At 50.9% G+C, this 20308-nt stretch overlaps 2 protein-coding genes across 2 annotated transcripts in view; both read right to left on the bottom strand.

Moving 5' to 3' along the window:
* The window catches only part of LOC122366244 (GRIP and coiled-coil domain-containing protein 1-like), a 33489-nt gene that overhangs the window by 4736 nt on the left and 8445 nt on the right, over positions 1 to 20308 (bottom strand). Inside the window, exons 4-11 of the mRNA XM_043338252.1 lie at positions 16799 to 16911; positions 16332 to 16500; positions 6047 to 6169; positions 2339 to 2528; positions 1698 to 1806; positions 1283 to 1430; positions 645 to 905; positions 93 to 241 (exon numbers count right to left, since the gene is read on the bottom strand). Coding sequence (XP_043194187.1) covers positions 93 to 241; positions 645 to 905; positions 1283 to 1430; positions 1698 to 1806; positions 2339 to 2528; positions 6047 to 6169; positions 16332 to 16500; positions 16799 to 16911 — 1262 coding nt within the window. The remainder of the gene's footprint in view (positions 1 to 92; positions 242 to 644; positions 906 to 1282; positions 1431 to 1697; positions 1807 to 2338; positions 2529 to 6046; positions 6170 to 16331; positions 16501 to 16798; positions 16912 to 20308) is intronic.
* On the bottom strand, positions 2738 to 4872 carry LOC122366246. Its single transcript, XM_043338254.1, has 2 exons — positions 3872 to 4872; positions 2738 to 3679 (listed from the first exon to the last, which is right to left on the bottom strand). The coding sequence occupies exons 1-2, from the start codon at positions 4630 to 4632 to the stop codon at positions 3676 to 3678; spliced, it is 765 nt and encodes a 254-aa protein (XP_043194189.1). The 5' UTR covers positions 4633 to 4872; the 3' UTR covers positions 2738 to 3675.

Genomic DNA, 20308 nt, shown 5'->3' with positions numbered 1-20308 from the left:
ATTTCCTACCCACTCTATGACTCACTATCAGCGGCCTGACCCTCCCTTGGTCCCCTCTCACCATTCAGCCCCACTCCAAACCCCTTCCTCACCGTCTGATTTTCTCCCTGAGCGTCTCAGCCTCGTCCTGCAGCACCTCCTCCCTCTCGAGCATCTTGTTCTGCAGCTGCCGCATGGTGGACTCCAGCTGGTGCTTGGTCCGGCGCAGGTTCGAGATCTCCTTGTCCTTCCTCGCCACCTCCTGCAGCAGGAACAGAAGCAGCGGTTTTCAGCGGCGAGGATAAGCTAAGGTTCAGAGGTACGGACTAAGTACTATGTAAATAAGATAAGGACACATTTAGTATATTCATGGGATAGTAAAACTGAAAAATCTGGGGCATAAAATCAATTATCATGTGCACATACCAATGATATGCAGGCATTTACATTAATGAGCTATAGTTATCATGAGAATATATGTGACTTGTGAGTGTTATATTCGTTCTTGGCAATCGAGACGTTAAACTTAGTGAAATAATTAACAGCCAGTATTAATTGACATTTTAAGTTGACATTTTTATATGGAGGCTGGCAAAGTAGCTATTTCAGGGTCTAGCAGCTCCTGACTGACCCCACTAATCGGGCACCCCAACCAGTCACCGCACCTGCATGTAGTGCAGCATCTGTCCCTCGTGCCGCTCCAGGCCCAGCTGGGAGAGTGAGGCCGACACCGCGGCCGTGTCCGGCTGCGCGCCAGAGGCCGCCTCGCGCAGCTGGCGCAGCTCGGCGTCGCGCTCCTCGAGCAGAGCCGAGGTGCGCAGCCGCTGGCCGGCCAGCTGCTGCTCCAGCTCGGCTAGCCGCAGCCGCTGCTGAGTCTCCAGAGACGCCAGCTGGGAGCGGTGAGCCATCCGCAGGTCGGCCTCGCTCTGAAAGAGGGGGAGGACGTCAGATGGACGACTCAGAAGAGACAAGGGAGAGGCCAGATCGCCGGAAGGCTAAACTTGCGACAGCGATGGAGGCACCCAAATGTAGAGTTGTAACTTTGAAAGAAGCCAAAAACTACAGAAGACTATCACCTGAAAGTAGCAAAGCACCTAAAGCTCTAACAACACACATACCAGCTAGATTGCACAGGACAAAACCAAATTGGGTCTTGAAAACGATCTAAATGCAAAGAGAGTCCAACTGACCAGCTCCCTCCCCCTGAGCCCGGCCTCTCACTGCGCTCCCCGTCCGTGCTATTTAACCCACCTGTTCCAGCCGGGCCTCTCGCTGCGCTCCCCGTCCGTCCTATCTAACCCACCTGCTCCAGCCGGCTGACTTGCGAGCGCAGCGTCCTCTCGAGGTCGTCCCGCTCCTCGCAGGTTTTTCTCAGACGCAGTCGCAGCTCCTCGCTCTGCTTCCGGAGCGTGTCCAGCTCGGTGGTCACCGACGGACACGTCGCCTGGCCGCTGAGAGGATAAGAGCACACGAATTATAGCGGAAACTTAGCCCGACAGGTCAGTGCCCACAAATTAGGCACTCCGGTCACTCAGCTGAAGTGTTTGTTGACCCTCTGCCACAAGGCTCACTTAAAACTAAAAAAGTTCACATCGTATTAATGTACTATCACATCATAGAACTACAATCTACATCTATCTACGAGTTTAATGGAGATGCTTTTGGTCTGTTTGAGCCTTCACGAATCTCTGACCTATGAAGTTCTCTTTTGTACTTACGGGTCCCTTTTCCTGGCGGCCATGACGCGAACTTTGTACTTTTCGAACTCCTCCTTGAGGTATCTGTACTCCTGGCGCCAGTCGGTGTCATCTCCATCCGACAGCAACTCTACCAGAGGTCAAACGGGGTCAAGGGTCATATATGGGTCATTTTGTGGTTATATGTCTCACGGAATCACATCGGGCTATAGATAACAAGCCAAACTCAGAAGTCATAAGCTGCTTAATAATGACATATTGGCAAGGCAATGTCGTAATTCGGGGCAGACGGGGTCTGATGACCCGTCGCGAGTCTGTTCCGTTTTGAAGGCAGACACAGCAAAGGATACTTCGACGTGTTTTTTCCCAAACCCCCATCAGTTCTCCCGTGAACATCCGCCAAATTAAAAAGAAACAGAAATGTAGTCACACGGTTTTTCCCAAGTTTGTCTGGCTTGGCAGATCAAGCAGCGTCAGAACATGCTCACAGAACAGATGTAGACCGAAGGGTTAGGAAAAAAACACATCGACATGAGATATGTGCTCAGATCTAGCGCAGTTATGCCACACGTTTCACCCTACTCATCCGCTTGACTCACCCTTTCTTAAAATCCCCAGCCAATTCCTTTACCACGTACCACCAATAGTCAACAATCACTAACCTTTGAGTGGCGCCAGCAGCAGTTCGGGCCGCTCCTGGGGCGTCTCCTTCAGCCAGGAGGCCAGCTGGTGCACCGTGGCGGCCACGTCTGGACCGCCCCGGTCGCCGGCCGATGGCTCGTTACTGATGAAGTCGGAGGGCGAGGAGCGGCTCCGCTGACGGGCCTCCTCCTCCAGGCGGGTCACCTGGTCCTGGAAATCGTCCATGCAAGGGAGGCTATAAGCAAATGAATTTGGAAACGAGCATGGAGTATGGACTCGTGGCTACGGTAGTGCGATATCGTTTTCTGATTTTACAGTTCCCTTTGAAACAAAAATATCAATTACTATTGGGAGTCTCCCAAACGGTTTAAATACATGGCGAGCGGTCAGCGTCGATAAGGGTGAGAGCAAGGCAACACGACAGGGAAAGACGACTTTATTGGCAAATAGTATTAATGTTTGCCAGTGCTCTGGCGAGGAACATGATAGATACAATTATATGAAAGAAAAACATTGACCTTTTTCCTCGAATCTATAGCAAAATTAATGAAAAATCACCTTTTTATTTACGTGATATTTCGGCCAACAGACCATTATCAAACGAAAGAAAGAACAATTTGTTCTTTCTTTAGTTTGATAATGGTCTGTTGGCCGAAATATCACGTAAATAAAAAGGTGATTTTTCATTAATTTTGCTATAGATTCGAGGAAAAAGGTCAATGTTTTTCTTTCATATAATTATTGGCAAATATATGCGACGGAGGCCAAAATGTAGCGACATGCAGTAAGGTAGAGCACCACAACGGTGCATGGGGCGGCTGCATTCATATTAGAGCGCAGGGGCACCTTCCCTGAAGATCGACATCCGCTTTCGGCAGTTATTTTTCCACGCTTCCACGCTTCCTCTCAGCGACATTGTAGATCACGTTGATGCGAAGTTGATCACGTTCACACGAAGTCTTCAACAGCCTGCACACTCGCACTGAAACCCCACACAAAGTCTCTGGACGATTTATGTTCTGTATCACCCTCGCACACACCGGCAGGATGTTGCAGCCACCATCGAGAGCTCTCCCCCAGTAGGTGGGACAGGACCCAGCTCTCCCCCAGTAGGTGGGACAGGACCCAGCTCTAGTCCCAGCTGAAGTCAATGACGAGAGCATCCAGAGGCTTGTCCCCTTCAGGACACAGTTCAGCGTCCTCTGGCTCGGCAGTCTCCACCTGGGAGAGCAGGGCCGCTGTCTGCCGCATCTGACTCCGGAGCACCGCTGTCGGTGATCGGAGGCAGGCGGTGCGGCGCTCCAGTACCGACCGGTCCACGTCCCAGCACCTCAGCAGGTCACCGCCGAGTTGACGGTCATCTATCGGGGGACAGCGGGGGGCGTCAGTCACGCCAGAGGAAAGATGAGTGCAATAAGGGCAACACAATGTTAGAAAATATTAAATACGTAGCACAACTTACAGTCTAACAGTGCATATAAATCCTACTTCAAATGAATTGTTATATTTCCAAAGGTTTTATGTGATTAATTATGGTCCGACTTGCCACTTACCCGACTTCCTGTTGAGCGGGGCGGGTGGCGACGTCTGGTATCGGTATGGTGGCCTTCGGCTTCCTGATACGCCGGGGAATAATGGGCGTCACAGCAGAGCCGAGCCGTGTCCTCTTCGCCGGGGCTGGGTCCAAGAATTGATCGGCATCGCTGGCCACGGCCAGGCTGCCGGTGCCGCTGCTGCTCGCAAGAGCGGCCGGCTCCGGCGGTACATCGGCCCTAGAAACAATCGTGCGCTTCCGCTCTCGTTTTCGTTCACGCCGTCGTATTGTCGGGGGTAACACCTTCTGGTTCTCGGACATGTAGCCTCTTCTTTCCGAACACTGATCTAAGTAAAACCTGATGTCAATGTCCCGCTCGTCTTGCGTCAGCCTTTGATTTCCTCGTATCTGTTCGATGGCATCGGTGGCACCGACATCCCAAAGCTGGTCAAGGCTGGCAATGAACTTGGCTCTGCGGCCGCCGGGGTCACTTTTTCTCTTCTCGTTCTTTGCTAGCGCCTGCCATTCTTCATACAACTTTTTCAGTTTCCGAACACAATTTCGCGGCAGCATCGTTGGGATACGTGTCATTGACCAAACGCAGAGCACGCTGTCTACTACAGAGCGAAAAGCCGTGCTGTTGTCCGGAGTTCGCCTCTTGACGTAGAAAAAGAGCTTCAATACGGAGCGCACCGTAGGCAACTTCGACTCGGGAATGGCTTGTTCTGGTTTACCTACCAGGAAGAAGTCCGTATCTTTTTTATGTTCCTCCTCACTCATTTTTCTGCACAGTCACCGCCCGCTCGGCGCGACCAAGTCGGTACCACACCACCAGACACCCACTTCAAGGTCACACTCCACAACACAGCTGTATGACTGAGACACCGATCAGACACTCGATCTCTCGCGAGGCAAACGGCGCCACCAGCGTCGTGGATAACGTGACCCAGCCCCAGCCAGCCCACCCGGCCGTGTAATATACGACCCCGCTTTTCATTCCCTCCGTCAGCCAGCTGGCCGCGGACAACCGACTGCCGCCCCGCCGCGGGTCTCCAGTAACACTCGCTGCCGATAAGGCGTTTCCGCGTGGGCACAGCGCTCAATTCTCGTCCTTATTGACAAAGCCGATAGCGACGTGGTTGACTGTAAGCCGCCACGGGACCAAAACGCAAAAGCAGTCGATAGGGTACGATAAAAAGAGTATTCTTGTTTTTAAAGCCTTGGAAATCCCTACCATGGATGAAGGAGAACCTGGATTGGAAACTAACAGCTGATTGCCTTCCCTTCGGAAGTGCCCGAGGGCACGCGCGGCGTGGGTAACGAGGGGATGGCGGCAGCGGGAGCCGCGTCCGCCGCGCATTCACTGGCGCCCCGTAAGCTTTCACTGGCGCCGCGTAAGAGAAAAACACTAGAAATGGCCCCTCCCTGGCTCATAGGTCGTGCACTATTCACGGCATTCGGTAACATTTACATTTTACAGCGATTTAGTGTTGGTAGATGCGTATCTGAATCAACGAGCCGATTCCAGATTTCATGAGGCCGTAAAATGCGACTGACGGAGTTCTCCACTGATTTGGTTGCACTTTACCCGTAAACGGTTTCAAAAAGCGATTGCAGATGTTACCATCTGACATTTATATGTGGTTTACGTAACGATTGTGGTAAGACATTGTAAAAACACACACACACACAAACAGTGGTGCATACCTGTGTTTACTGCATAATGTGCCCTCCAGATATGATTGGTAATATGCTAGGCAATATGATTAGTCAACGCGTAATCAGCTTCCACTGCAAACGCTAGCCTCTGCCAAAGACGTATAACAGATATTCTTCTTGTATGAACAAATTAATCCTTTTGTGTTATCTTCTGCTCTGAACATTATAGGGTAAACATCACATGACTAGTAAAACACTTATTTTTGGGAAGTGGCATATTCGCTTTAATTGATGTTTCCTCTATTCTTATGGTTAAATGAGCATTTATCATCGTTATAAAAAGATCACATTCATTATACGTGTAGGGCTGTAGGCCTACCGCCTAAGAAGCCGTTGATTTCTTTGCAGGTGTGCAAGTTATGTCGTATTTTCAAAATAATGTATACAACTGCATGTCAGCCCGCTGCGTTATCCATTTCACGGAATCTCGTCCTTTCACGGGTGATTATCTGTCGTCTCGCCCGGCGTTACCTACCTTGAGCCGGTCGATGGAGGCCTGATCAGCCACCGACTGCTGCTGGTACCGTCCCAGCGAGGCGGACACCTCCGCGATGTGACTCTCCAGACTAGAGGTGCGCTCCTCGCGATCACATAGAGTCTGAAACAGCGCCCGGGGGGGGGGGGGGGGGCAGTGTGACTCTCCAGCTGAAAGTGCGCTCCTCGCGGTCACATAGTCTGAAACAGCGCGGAAGACCAGTGCAACTCTCCAGACATGTCTCTTTGTGACCATGCGCTCCTCAGTCTTCCGTTCGTCACGACACAAAGAGCCTGAGACAGGAGCGAAACGATGATATCCTGGTCGCACTAGTCGCACTAGTGTTCTTTTTCAATTAAATACATGCAAACATGATGATTGCAAGTTGCAACAAATAAACTACTGACATCTCAACTTCAAGCCAAGAGCACGTAGCGTCCATTTTTCGTAACTACAACAGACAACCATGGATTAGGTATTCCTGGATGGAACACTCCACCGATTTTCCGACCACCCACGTCGGCGAAGGCGTAGGCGCCTTTCAGCATTGCGTGTTATGGGCGGAGCGTGTCTAATGGTTATGTATGTGATAGTGACTAAATCGAGCCATATCAATTATTAAAAATGACTAAAAATATGTTTCAAGTGTCTGAAATCATGTCTTACGAGCTAAAGCTCGCTAATTTCGCTCTCCATTAACGCGTTTTCAGCATGTATTGTATGTATGTATGTATGTATTGACACCAAAAGCCTTCCACATATGGCGTGGCGATTACGGCTTAGATCCGAGTATAATGGGTAACAGTCATGCGGGCAGGGGGAAGAACACTCAGCACTAGACGACAGTCATCCATCGATGGGGGTCGCGACAATAATCATCTACATATGTACTATTGAGCGCAGAATCCGCGCTCATACCGGGACCGAGGCTGGGCCACGGCGGGGCAGGCCTGGTGTGTCAGAGAGTGTACCGATTAGTGTGATGCGGCACAGTATCCTTTGAGGGTCACGGAATGACATGACCTGGCTGTTTCTGTTCCGAGTGGGGCGGAAAGCCGGGGAAGGAGAGCCGCAGTATGCGGCCGCAGCCCGCGTGGAGTGTGTGCGGCTAGACGTCAACGTGAGCGTGATGGCACACCTCAGTGATCTTGACAAGGGCAGGCTCATCTTCCTTTTCGATCAAGGTCACTCTGTCAAGCAGGCGGCAGAGATTCTCGGTGTAGCTCTAACTACTGCCAGACGGTGGAAACACCGTTATGAGCAGGAAGGGGAAAGGGGTTTGAAAGCGCGCTATGATAAGTGTGGAAGAAAACGGAAGACGACGGAGGAGGAAGACAGGCGCATGGTGGAGGTTCGTACTTTTCTTTTATTATTTGTTGCTGTTGTCTCTGCATTTCTAGGTCAAGACGAGCGTGTAGTATCAGATGACTTATCAGGCCAGCATAATGATAATATCGGGCCATAATGACTAATCGGGCAAGCATATAATTATAAAATGTCGATTAAACAGCATGTCTAATTGATTAAACGTGTCAAACTATTTAATGAGGTTAGTGCTTGTACGAGGAACATGTTTATAAATAGTAGTAAATGTAAAAGCATGGCCTTTTTTCCTCGATAATTACCAAAACTAATGCTGTACAAATATATACTTTACTTGACAGAATGTAATATTTATTTCGACCACAGGTCTTTTTCAAACATTTTCAAATTAGAAAAGTGTCAAACTATTTATTTCAAGATAGGATTGATAATAATAGCGAGTATTTTTTTCGCATCTCGCTTAATGTCGCAAGAGCCACAGCTCAAACGCTTTATGTTCATGTTGAATGCTTGTAAAGTTTGTGAGACAAAATCAGAGCACATAAAAAATCAAACCAACTGAACAATGGTTGGCGGTTTCCTGCCCTCTGGGTGTCTAAGAGACAAAACCTAAGATAAACGTTTTATGGTCTTTGTGTAACAGGTCAAATGCCAGTAAACGTTCGATTGCACAAGTCATATCCAGGTAGATATCGTTTTTGCCCAGCACGCCGTCTTCCCCGCACTCTTGCAAACGGTTCCATGTCAATTCCACCAGTGACATTTCAAGCAGGTCAAACCAGTGACAACTACTCAACCAGAGACATTTCAATCAGTGACGACTCAACCAGTGACATCTGAACCAGTGACAACGGAACCAGTGACAACTCAACCATTGACAACTCAACCAGTAACAACTCAACCGGTGACAACTCAACCAGCGACATTTCAACCATTGACAACCAGTGACAACCAGTGACAACCAGTGACAACTCAACCAGTGTGCTAAATGCATTGGCTCTATTGTCACAAACCACGTTGGTTAAGTTGTCACTGGTTGAGTTGACTGTATACCCTTGTGAACATGTGCATTTTTTCATTGTTGTTAAATATGTCTTTACTACTCCGGCAGGTTGTTTTTTCCCTCCGTGGAGGAATTGCGCCCCGACGAGGAACGACCCTGGACTCTAATGAAAGACAACGCCCCTATCCACACAGCGAGGGCAGTCAAGCGGTGGTTCGAAGACCACGCAGACTCAGTAAGTGGCATCATAAACCTACCAGTAAAACGCCTTTTGGGCGAAGAACGAGCGAGCGAGATAGTGAGCCCTGCTCGTGCGGAAGGGCGAGAGGGTACTTCCGATTCTTTGGGCGAAGAACGAGCGAGCGAGATAGTGAGCCCTGCTCGTGCGGAAGGGCGAGAGGGTACTTCCGATTTTTGTCCGGAACCCGTACTTCCAACGGGCTTGTGCAAAGCACCCTTCTAACCGGTCACTAGCGGTGTACCAAATTTGAGCGCAATCGGCCCAGCCGTTCTCGAGATCTGGGAGCGCCTCCTGCACGTGCGCACGTGCAGTAGTGCACCTTAACCGCAACACATGGGAATGCATTGCCTGGTGGATGCCTACCTGTATGCCAAGTTTCAGCGAAATCGCCCCAGTAATTACCGAGTTAGTAAAATGGGAACAAATTTGACACCTCTTATTGTTGTATTTTGCACGTGCAATGGGGGTGACCCACATGCATCGAGAGTATCCTATTTTTGGTAGAAGGGATGCTGCTACCCTACAAAAATTACCACCAATCAATCGCCCAAGCGGCTGCTGAGATATGAGCCTCTCAAAATCACTACTTTTGCAAAACAGCTTGAACACCCTTGACTTTTCACGTGGCACGTGCCACGACGGTCACTGAGATGCATCAAAAGTAGTCAATTACGGGGTAGAAGGGATGGGGCTACCCAGCAAAAAAAGACCGCAGGCCAATCGATCCAGCGGTTGCTGAGATATAAGCCTCTCAAAAGCGTTACAGGCCGGGCCGGGCCGGGCCGCTCATACTGAGATTTTCCCGTTATATTGAAAAGACTCACTTCGCTCGCTGCGCTCGCTCGCTCGTAATTATATTATATATTGAAAAGACTTCGCTTCGCTCGCTGCGCTCGCTCGCTCGTAATTATGCCCGCAAACTCAAAACCCGCCTGCGAGGTCCAGTGTGGGGCGGCCTTAAGTTGTGGTATGGTTTAGCTAGGTGACCGGTGACCTGATGGCATTATTTAAAAAAAAATATTGAGATGCTGTGCATTTATTTATCTGTTTATTCATTTTCACCCCAACAGCAATGCATCCCAATTAGAGGAGGCGAGGCCTACGGCTATGTGCGGGAGGCCGCTTTGCCCCTGGTCGCCTCGTCCCCGCCTGTTATAAACTTGTTGAGATTAATTAAACAATTATTCAAAAAGTTCTTAAGATGCCTTTCAAAATTGCTCAGTAATGATCAAACACTTTCCAACAGGTGTTATTCGTTGCACCATACAGCTTCATAGTCATGACCGATGTGTCAACCTATATCACGTTACAGTGAGTAACAAACATGGTTTTGTTCGCAGGTTTGTGCCATCCCCTGGCCCTCAATGAGCCCAGACCTGAACCCTATCGAAAATGTGTGGTCTCTAATGGTTCATGAGCTGGAGGAGGAGCTGCGCCAGCCGGCCCGGCAGCTCAACCAGGACGAGCTCTGGGCCGCCGTCTTGGCGAAATGGGAGGAGCTCCGCCGCCGCCCCGGCTACTTCCGGAGCCTGGTGGCCTCGATGAGGCAGCGGCTGGAGCAGTGCTCCGAGGCAGCGGGCGGCCACACCTCCTACTAAACCGCTCTGTTTTTTGTCATCTTATGTTAAAGAACAGTGTTTGTTTATAAATTTTACTTATGTTACCTACATGTGATTAGTGTGCAAGATGTATATTAGTACAAATGTGACTCAGTGACAAGAGGCTGATGCCTGATTTTTTTTTTCGTGATGTGATATTCAGGGGGCTTGAACCGTCTGAACTATTAGTGCGAGCTAGGAGTGCTATGATCAGCAGCACTTGTATATAGCATCGCTGGATTATGTGCAGTGAGAATAGACTTGATTATTCAATCTTTTATCCGACAAACCCCAGGACTTCACTTGAAGAAATATATAGCTGACACTCTTGGCATGTCTTGTTTTATTATTTGAAAAACTGTTAAGCTTCGTTTTTAGACGTATGGTGCTACTAGCATGTAGTCATTCCTCTATTGCAGTCATTTCCTCTAACATGAATCAGCCAACTCTAATTCATTGACAGCGAGAGTTTTACCAGCACCCAGGGCTTCGACAAATTTTGAATGACTCCGACTACTAATAAAACTGTTCACTCCGACCGACTACGGTTCCGGCTTCGACATCTTTTGCATTGAGGATTCCTAAAACGGTTGTGCAAAAGATGAAAAGGAAGGTTGGTGTACTATGTGATACTTATTTTAATTGTCGCCCGTGGAAAGGGCCGCACCATCCTGAGGTTTTTTTTACGAATAGCGAAAAAAGGCGGCACGTAGTGCCGCCAGTTTTCCGGCTACCTTATAGACCATCCTTTGCGCAACTTTTGGCGAAAAAATGAGTGACCGGGTCAGGTCAGGTAACAGAGCTATGACGTCACAAAGGTAACAAGATCAGGCCGATTTTGCACGAAATCGTAGTTTGCGTGCTTTTAACGATGATATCGGTTACACTTTGGCATTGTTTGGGTCAAAAGTGACTGACATGGCACTGACACACCCTCCATTGACCTATGTAGGGTCAAGGTCAGGTCAGGTCTAGTTCAGGTCAGTGACCTGTGGTAACCTCTTGAAGTTTGACTTTCCGGCGGTAATTTTTGGCCCTGAATTCGAATCTGACGGCCAAATAAAGCTCGGGCACTTGGTTTATTGAGCGTCTCAGGGTCAAGGAGAAGTCGCCGACAGGTTAGATTACATTTTCGACCCCAACTGTCAGACGGCATTTTCGACCACCCGGGGCGCGAACGCGACCCCGCCGGCTTCCGGGCGCTCTGCCCCGGAAGTTATCGCGTAAAATGTGACAAACTATACACCAAAATGCACCAAATTCATCCAGAAATACGATAGTGAAAATTCCATGACGATATCTGCCATAGCGGCGACGCTACAGGCGCGCAAAGTTAAAAATGCCGATTTTCCCAAACTTTGATCTTTAACCTGCCAAACCTAGGTCAAATATTGACTATGGTCAAAAGTAATATGCGCAGCCGCAATCGCGAGCTCTCGTCGAGAGCAATACGCTGTTTTTCCGCTAAGCTCTACGACGACGCGTTTCAAAACGGCAGAAGGGGTCGTACCCCCCCCCCCCTCCACTGGAAAGGATGGCGAAATGCCGTCCACGGGCGAGGGTCAAATTTTTAAATTGCAAAGTTCTTAAGCGCCGATTCGGGCAACTTTCATAACGGTAAGACCGAGGGGCACGCATTCGTGACGCATGCCCAATAAATGTGAATTGTTATGTCACATTGACGTTATGTTACCATATAGTTTGAAGAAACAAAAAGTCTAGTTCAGACAGAATGGCGGTGGCCATAGGGAAGTTGTGCCATTTTCGCTTATAGTTCGGCTCAGACTTCCGGTGAGATTTGTGCTTCCGGTACTTATTTGATAGGAACGGATTTTTTTTTTAACCTTGAACATTTTTGAGAAACATGGCAAACTTCCATTTATAGTTAATAAAAAGTGTGCTCATGGTCTGGAAGAGCAAGGTTAAGAGCAAGGAGCAAGGCCAAAACCATCAGGAGTTTTTCTATAAAACGTTGCGGTGAGAGCAAAGAGGGCGAGGAATTTAAGGACGATCCGAAACTACGTAACGGCACACCTTAAAACACAGAATCCTCTTTAATCTTATTCCTACAGAAAGGGGTCTTTCCCCGGCTGGTCGGCCATATTACAGTAATACACCGTTTCAACATGTCTGTGGCCTGCCTGTGTAGGGGAACAGCTATCTGCTGACACCCCCCGGGCCCGCTCCCCGCTAACAGCCACCGTGATCAGTGGACTTCAAGCAAGCCCAAAACTTTGCTTGAGAAATCATCCCAATATACACAGTACACACTGCCGCACTAACTCCGCGCGGGCTGCGACTGCATGAATCGCTCCCCTTCCCCGGCTCCCTCCCCCACTCGCGGGGAGGGAGGCCGGGGCGGCTGCCTTCCGTGCGGCGGGTGACCCAAGTTCACCAGACAGCAGCCGCCTGGATGGGATACTGTTCCGCAGCGCACTATCGGTACACTCTCTGATACACCAGACCTGTCCCGCTTCGGTCCCGGTATGAGCGCGGATTCTGCGCTCAATAGTACATAAGACAAACAATATATATATATACATAAGCACAAACAGATCGTCCACCTATTGGCGGCATGCCTCGTCTACTACTAAACAGACTCGTCAGCGGCGTAGCGGGGATTTGTTAGTCAGCGCGGCCCTGGCAGACCGGGCGAAGCTGGCAGGTGGCAGCTGCACTACCTGGGGTGGGAGGCTATTTAACAGCGCCGCGGCGCGGTACTCAAAACGCCGTTTTCCGGTTTCAAGCCTCGGTCGGGGAAGATGAAGGAGATGATCCTGCCGTGTGTGCCTGTCTCGAAAATTTTGATTAGGGACGAACAGTGCAGCGAGGTTCTCGGGCTCTTCATGCTTAATGACCTTTTGCGCGATCGTGAGTGTCAGGTAATCTGACATGGATTTTGGTGATAGCCAGCCAAGTCTGTCGCGCAGGTCCGAGACGTGGTCAAACTTACGCCGTCCGAAGATCACTCTAGCGGCAAAGTTCAAAATTTTCTGGAGTCGGTCAAAATTTTCTGAGTCCCGTTACCGTACACAGTGAGGCAGTAGTTGATTCGTGATATGACCAGAGATGTCACGAGAACTTTAATGACACCGTCAGGGAGACAATTTCGTGCGTGAGACAGTCCGATCAACAAGCCAGTACACCGACGACTAAGCTCGGACACATGTGCTTCCCAGGACAGGGCGCTGTCAAAGACAACACCCAGATTCCCCACCTGCTCGCTTGGCTGCAACACAGAGTCACGAAGAGAGACGCTGAAGTCGGGTACCTTCCGTAAATTTGGTCTGCTGCCAAAAACCATGAGTTGTGTTTTGTTTGCGTTTAGCTTGAGGGCGTGAAGACAGAACCAGTCACTGATTGATGCGAGTGAAGCTTCCATGCGAGAGATAAGCGATCTGAGGTCGTCGGCACGGCCGCTCACTAGAACTTGGGTGTCGTCCGCATATTGGAAAACGGTGGCGTCACCTGCGTATAGCGAGAGGTTGTTCGAAAATATGGTGAAGAGTAACGGTCCCAGGGCAGATCCTTGGAAGACACCCATATTATTTGGAAGCGGCCGAGACAGTACTCTACCTCCGGCGCCATTAGATAGGGACACGCTCTGGGTGTGTCCCGTGAGAAAAGCAGAAAACCAAGAGGTCTCAATCCCGTGCATGGCCAGTTTTTGAAGTAAAAGTTCGTGGTCGATGACATCAAAGCATTTGCTTAAGTCGAGGAGACACAGCAGTGAAAGTTCTCCCCTATCAGAGGCTGCGAGGATTTGGTCTGTGACGGACAGCAGAGCGGTCTCTGTGGAGTGTCGGGGGCGAAAACCATGCTGCGAGGAGGCAAGGAGATAGTTATTTGAGAGGTAGTGGTAAAGCTGTTGATGTACGAGGCGTTCCACAACCTTCATAATCACGGGGACTAATGAGATTGGTCGAAAGTTGGTGGGATCCGAGGGGCTGCCTGATTTGAAGATGGGGTGGACTGTGGAATGTTTCCAGGAATCGGGGATATCGGAGTTGGTAATACACGTATTGATAATGTAAAGTATGACGCGACCGATAGCTGAGAAGCCGGACTTTAACATTCGGATGCAAATGCCATCAGTCCCACTGGCGCCTGAGTTGCGTATGCCAAAGATAGTGTGACCAAGTTCGCCGAGAGTGACCGCGCGGAGCTGAAAACGACATGCACCGACCCGGGGGAGGCGAACGTTCAGATCGGTAGCGGTGTTAAGAGACCGGACCTCCGCAGCGATGCGAGGTCCGACAGAGACGAAAAATGAGTTCAGTTCATCGGCGGGTAAATTTGGCTGCACACTAGGACCGTCCTTTTTCCCTGCTACAACTGTCCTGATAGACTGCCAGACCTTATTGGGGCCCCGCTCGCAGATATTTCTCTGTAGCTCCTCTCGCCGGTCGCGACGCAGCGCGGCCCGAACAGAGCGATTCAGCTCCTTGTAAGCTGTCGACTGACGACCGGACAGTCGTAGCGAGGCGCGGCGCTGGGCCATAAGGTTCCGTGTGGCAGCAGAGGCCGGGGGCGCTGTGGGGTTCCGAATGGTAATACGCTTGAGTGGGGCGTGGTCGTCGATTATAGGCAAAAAATTGGACACGAATGCATCCCACTGATCACTAACAGTCGCGGCGGTAAACACAGGCTCCCAGTCGACAAGCTCCAGATCAGAATTAAGGGCAGTGACATCAACGCGGTTGAGCGAACGAGCTGAGATGATTGTAGGCTTCGGACGCAGTTTGGGGACGTTGACATCTACGCTAATAAATTTATGCGGACTAAAATGACAAAACTCAACACGGGTGTTAGAGAAGAGGTCCACTTTGTTCACCATACACACGTCAAGGAGCGAACCGGAAGTGAAAGTCGAAGTTGTTACTAGCTGGTCTAGGGAGTAGTCCGATAGGAAGCTGCTGAGATGCTGTCGTGCACGAAAGTTGGGTTCTTTCTTCAGCAGGTCACAGTTTATATCACCGCAGATGACGAGCGGGGTCCTAGGGTGATCGATAAGTACTCTTTGTAACTGATTTTCAAGGTCGGCGAAATCGGCACATAAAGCGGTTTCGGAGTGGCGAGGGGGGCGATATAAAGAACATACGATGAGTTGACGACCTTTGTCGAGCTTGAGCAGCGCCCACTTTGACTCGAGCTGGCTGCAGCCGCGCTCAAAACTTGGGAACTTGATGGGCACTGATGTGATATCCGATTTTGTTACGATCGCGACGCCGCCGTACCCGCGGCCATCAGGTCGGTCTGTGCGGCTGAGGGAGTAGCCTGGGAGCACTAAGAGTCTGTTTGGCGTAGAAGGGCGTAGCCAGGTCTCCGACAGTAATACGACATCGTAATTGTTTTGGCGGAGTTCATAGGTCAGGTCCAATAGTTTAGGCTTAAGGCTTTGAATATTCAAGCTTCCGATACGAAGATTCCGATGGTGGTTTTCTGTCGTTTCCGGTCGGCTCCTGCCCCTGCCGCGGCCACCGCGGGCGCCGCGGCGTTGTGGACGGCGTCCGCCGCTGCGGGCCGGCTTGGGGCGCGGGAAGACGCTGGTGGGCGGGGCCTGGGCTGCCGGCGGCGCGCCGTGGGACGCGGGCAGCGCGAGCGGCCGCTCCCCACCCCCGCGGGCCGGCGGGGCTCTCAGCTGGAGGGGAGGGTGAGGTGACACGGCCGCCGGCTGGCGTCCGTGGGGCTCTGCGCGCGGCGCGGGGGCGCGGTCCGTCGTCCCTGGGGCTCGGGAAGATTTGAATGCCGGCAGCCGTTGGGTGGCTAGAGCTGGGGCCGAATCACTAGTAGAGCTCGATGAAATCCGAGAAAAGTTCCGTGGTAAAGCAGGTTTTCTTTTGGTGAGATGGTGCCTGAGCTGGTGATCCGCCACTCGAAGTGTAGACCTGGGTGGCGGCGCTGGTGCCGGGCAGGCCACAACGGTTAGTACCCGCACTACGGCGAGCAGAACCAGGAGACGGGCCACGTCGGTGCACTCGCCATCGATGTTTCGGCACTCCGCCACCCGGGCGGCCGCGGGCCGCTTGGTCGCCAGCGCTAGCATTGGGTAATAGGGAGTGTTCTATCCAGGAATACTTCATCCATGGGACAACCACGTTACCACGTACACGGACGAACCTGTTCTAGTTCGGCGACCCTAGCCTGCCATCTGTCGGCGTTTTCCGTCATCTCTAGAGTACGCGTGTCCGCTGCGTGACGCTGGTTGAGTTCGGCCTCCAGATCGGCAGCACGGAGCTCAGTCTGACGAGCTAGCTCGCGCTCCCGACAGAGCACCTCCTGGGACTCCCTGCAGAGGGAGAGAGGAGGCAGAGGGGTGATCAGGTCAACAGCAGCAAAGATAGCGCAGACATGAGTGAAAGTAGTTGAACGAGTGCGAGTCGTGACACAAGACAAAACTGCTATTACGAACTTGTCGTCATAATTATACAGCAGTCAGCATCTGAATAATCACCACAAAATCAGGTACCTATGCATTCATATCTAGCATCTACATTAATTTTCACAAAAATCAAACGTACATATCAGGCACGATCGATCGCACCGTCATTACGTGGATGCTGGAGTTTGTATGTCTGACATCTCACCGCAGCATTTCGGTGTAGTTTTTCGTTTCCTCTTCTCGCTCTCTTTGAGATCGCGCTAGACGATCTTTAACATCAGAGAGTGATCGAGTGGCCTCCCTCAACTCTGCCTGGGTCTGGGGGCGAGGGAAAGGGATGCAACGATCATCAAATGAAAGCGAGAGAGATCAGATGGTGATAAAGGTTGTTGTTGTTTATTGGGGCTTAAGGGCGCGCCGACTACAAGGTCATTTTGCGCCCATAACTATATACAAGTAAAGCAAGTGTGTCACGAGAAAACCGACGTAATAAAAGGCTTAAAAAAGCCTAAAAGCTGGTTAAAAAGAGCAAAGAAGGGTAAAATACTCCAAGCGTATCGTAAAAGACAGCTGACTAGGCGTAAGGACTAGATAAGAATAGACGTATGGACTAGTTGGTTTGGTATCAGATCGAGTAGATTACTTGGAATTTGATTGAACGGATAAAGGAAAAGATGTTGCCAGATAAAACCCAGGGTGACTCGTCACCCAGCAAGTGGCGGACGGTGATATCCGGAGCGATGCGGCCCAGGTAGCGAGTCCGGTCCGGTTCCAAGCGTCGACAAGATAAAAGCACGTGGGCGACGGTGAGAGGCACGGCGCACCCGCCGCAAACGGGCTGCTCATCTCCGCGGAGAAGGTGGCCATGCGTCGCATACGTATGACCGATGCGGAGCCTGCATAAAATCACTTCGTTTGACCTGTTGTCTTGCGAGCAAGACCTCCAATGCTCCAGAGTCGGCTTCACCTCTCGGAGCTTCCTGCCTCCACGCAGGCGCCACTCTGCCTGCCACTCCGTTAGAATAAAAGATCGTACAGCAGGGTAAAAATCACGCGCCGGCAATGGCAACCGACGAGTGCAGGGTGCTGCAGCAGCACGCCTTGCAGCCGCGTCTGCCAGCTCATTGCCATGAACGCCAACGTGACTGGGAATCCAGCAGAACTGAACAGATTTACCCGATTGTTCTACTGACTGAAGCCGAGCTAAAATGTCTTGAACGATCGGGTCGGCTGGATTAAAACTCCGCAGGGCCAACAGGCTGCTTAGGGAGTCCGATAAAATCAAGTAAAAAGGTCCGTCCGATACCTCAATAAAACACAAAGCCTTCTCGATGGCAACAAGTTCCGATGAAAACACCGAGGCGAAAGATGGCAACGAAAATGAACGGGTATCGTCGCCAGCGACGAAAGAACAGCCCGCTCCCTCAGGTGTTTTAGAGCTGTCTGTGAATACAGGAATAAAACCATCGTAAGAGGCAAGGTGTTCCAAGGCTCGGACTCGTGCCTCTGCAGGCAGCAACTTGCCCTTTGGAACTGCAGAAAGCGAAAGATCCACCTGTGGACTGACACTTTTCCACGGTGGAGGGGGCGCAGCCCAGGTACGACGAACGTTACGCAATGCTATGTCAGCTATTGAAAACAGTTCTTTCATGCGCACTCCGAACGAGGGTCGTAACCTTCCGTTACATCGGGTGGCATGCCGTGAAAAAACGTATGGGTACGTCGGGTGCATAGGAAATTGGCGCAGTTTCAGCGCGTACCGCATACCAAACATCTGACGGCGGAGTGAAAGTGGCGGTTCATGCGCCTCAGCAAGAATGCTGCTCCTGGGCGAGGTGCGGAATGCTCCGGTGGCTACTCGGAGTGCTGCATGATGGACTGTATCCAGGACCCTCTTGCTAGATTCACTCGCTGAATCGTAGACAAAAGAAGCGTAATCTAGCTTCGATCGTACAATAGATCGATATAGAAGAAGAAGGGTCCTGCGGTCCGCACCATAAGATGTGCGGGCGTCCCATGGGTGTAACTTTGTATACTTTCGAGGTCCCATGTGGGACCCCAGTGCGAACATTTGGGACCCCAATTGTCATTTTGGGACCCCAATAGTGGAGGCCCCCGAGACGCACCAGCTACTTTACAAACGGAGGTCCGATGTTCATATAGAAGGTTCTCTGTATAAATAGGAGGGCCCTTGGACAATTCGGAGGCCCTGTTGGACAAATGGGAGGCTCCCTGGACAAATAGGAGGCCCCCTGAGCAAGTAGGAGGCCCCCTAAACAAGTAGGAGGCCCCATGGACAAGTATTGGACATAGGAGGCCCCCTCTGTACGAATAGGAGGCCCCCTGGGCCTGGACAAATAGGAGGCCCTAGACCTAGACAAACAGGAGGCCCCTTTCACAAAAGGAGGCCCCCTGGCCAATTAGGAGCCCCCTGGACAAACAGGAGGCCCCTTTCACAAAAGGAGGCCCCTTTCACAAAAGGAGGCCCCCTGGACAATTAGGAGGCCCCCTGGACAAATAGGAGGCCCCCTGGACGAATAGAAGGCCCCTGGATAAATAGGAAGCCCTCTGAACAAGAAGGAGGCCCCCTGGATAAAGAGGAGGCCCCCTAAAAATAGGAGCCCTCTGGATAAATAGGAGGCTACTTTAACCAATAGGAAGCCCCCTGGACAAATAGGAGGCCCCCTGAACAAGTAGGAGGCCCGCTGGACAAATAGGAGGGCTCTTGGGCAAATAGGAGGCCCCCTAGGAAAATAACAGCCGCTTGGACAAATAGGAGGCCCCCTGGACAAATAGGAGGCCCCCTGTACAAATAAGGGGCCTCTTGAACAAATAGGAGCCCCATGGACAAGTAGGAGCTAGAGGCCCTCTGTACGAATAGGAGGCCCCTGAACAATTAGAAGGCTCTCTTAACAAAAAGGAGGCCCTTCAAAAAAGGAGGCCCAAGTAGGAGACCTCTGGACAAATAAGAGGCCCCTGCACAATTATGAGACCCCTGGTCGAATAGAAGACCCCTGGATAAATAGGAGGGCCCCTGGACAAATAGGAGGCCCCTGAACACGTAGGAGGCCCCCTGGATAAAGAGGGGCCCCCTGGAAAATAGAAGCCCCCTGGATAAATAGGGGATCTTCTGGACAAACAGGAGGCCTCCTGGACAAATATGAGGCCCCCTAGACGAATAGGAGGCCACTTGGACAAATAGGAGGCGCCATTAACCTATAGGAGGCCCCCTAGACAAATAGGAGGTCCTCTGTAACAGTAGGAGGCTCTCTGTACGTACAAATAGGGGGCCGGCGCTCGACCTGAAGAAGCTTAGCTGTATGTACAAAAAGGAGGCTCTCTGTGCAAGTAGTCGAAGTAGGAGGCTCTCTGTACTGTATGTACCTACAAATAAGAGGCCCCCTGGGCAACTTAGAGGCTAGGTACACAAATCGGAGGTCACCTATAAAAAAGCGGGACTCTGTTGGAATACCTGTTTGAATAAATTGTTTTCCTGATATTCAAATTATCTAATCCTCGTCCGCACATGGAGGGCAGTGGACAGTGGTTGCCACCCCCCCCCCCCAGGTTTTTTTCTGCTCTGCACTCAACATTTTGATTGCTAGAAGCCGGATGTTTCGTATAGCTATAGCTGCTTCTCTATCCTTTCTTAGCGTCCATTGAAAATTCCAAGTTTCTGTGGTTTTGGTTTCGGAGATATGACCTTATTCTTCAG

The sequence above is a fragment of the Amphibalanus amphitrite genome, unplaced genomic scaffold (assembly GCF_019059575.1).
Source record: "Amphibalanus amphitrite isolate SeventyFive unplaced genomic scaffold, NRLGWU_Aamphi_draft 000792F_arrow, whole genome shotgun sequence".
Taxonomy (NCBI): Eukaryota; Metazoa; Arthropoda; class Thecostraca; order Balanomorpha; family Balanidae; genus Amphibalanus; species Amphibalanus amphitrite.
The sequence above is the reverse complement of the archived record's forward strand: the minus strand, read 5'-3'. Positions and strand labels throughout refer to the sequence as shown.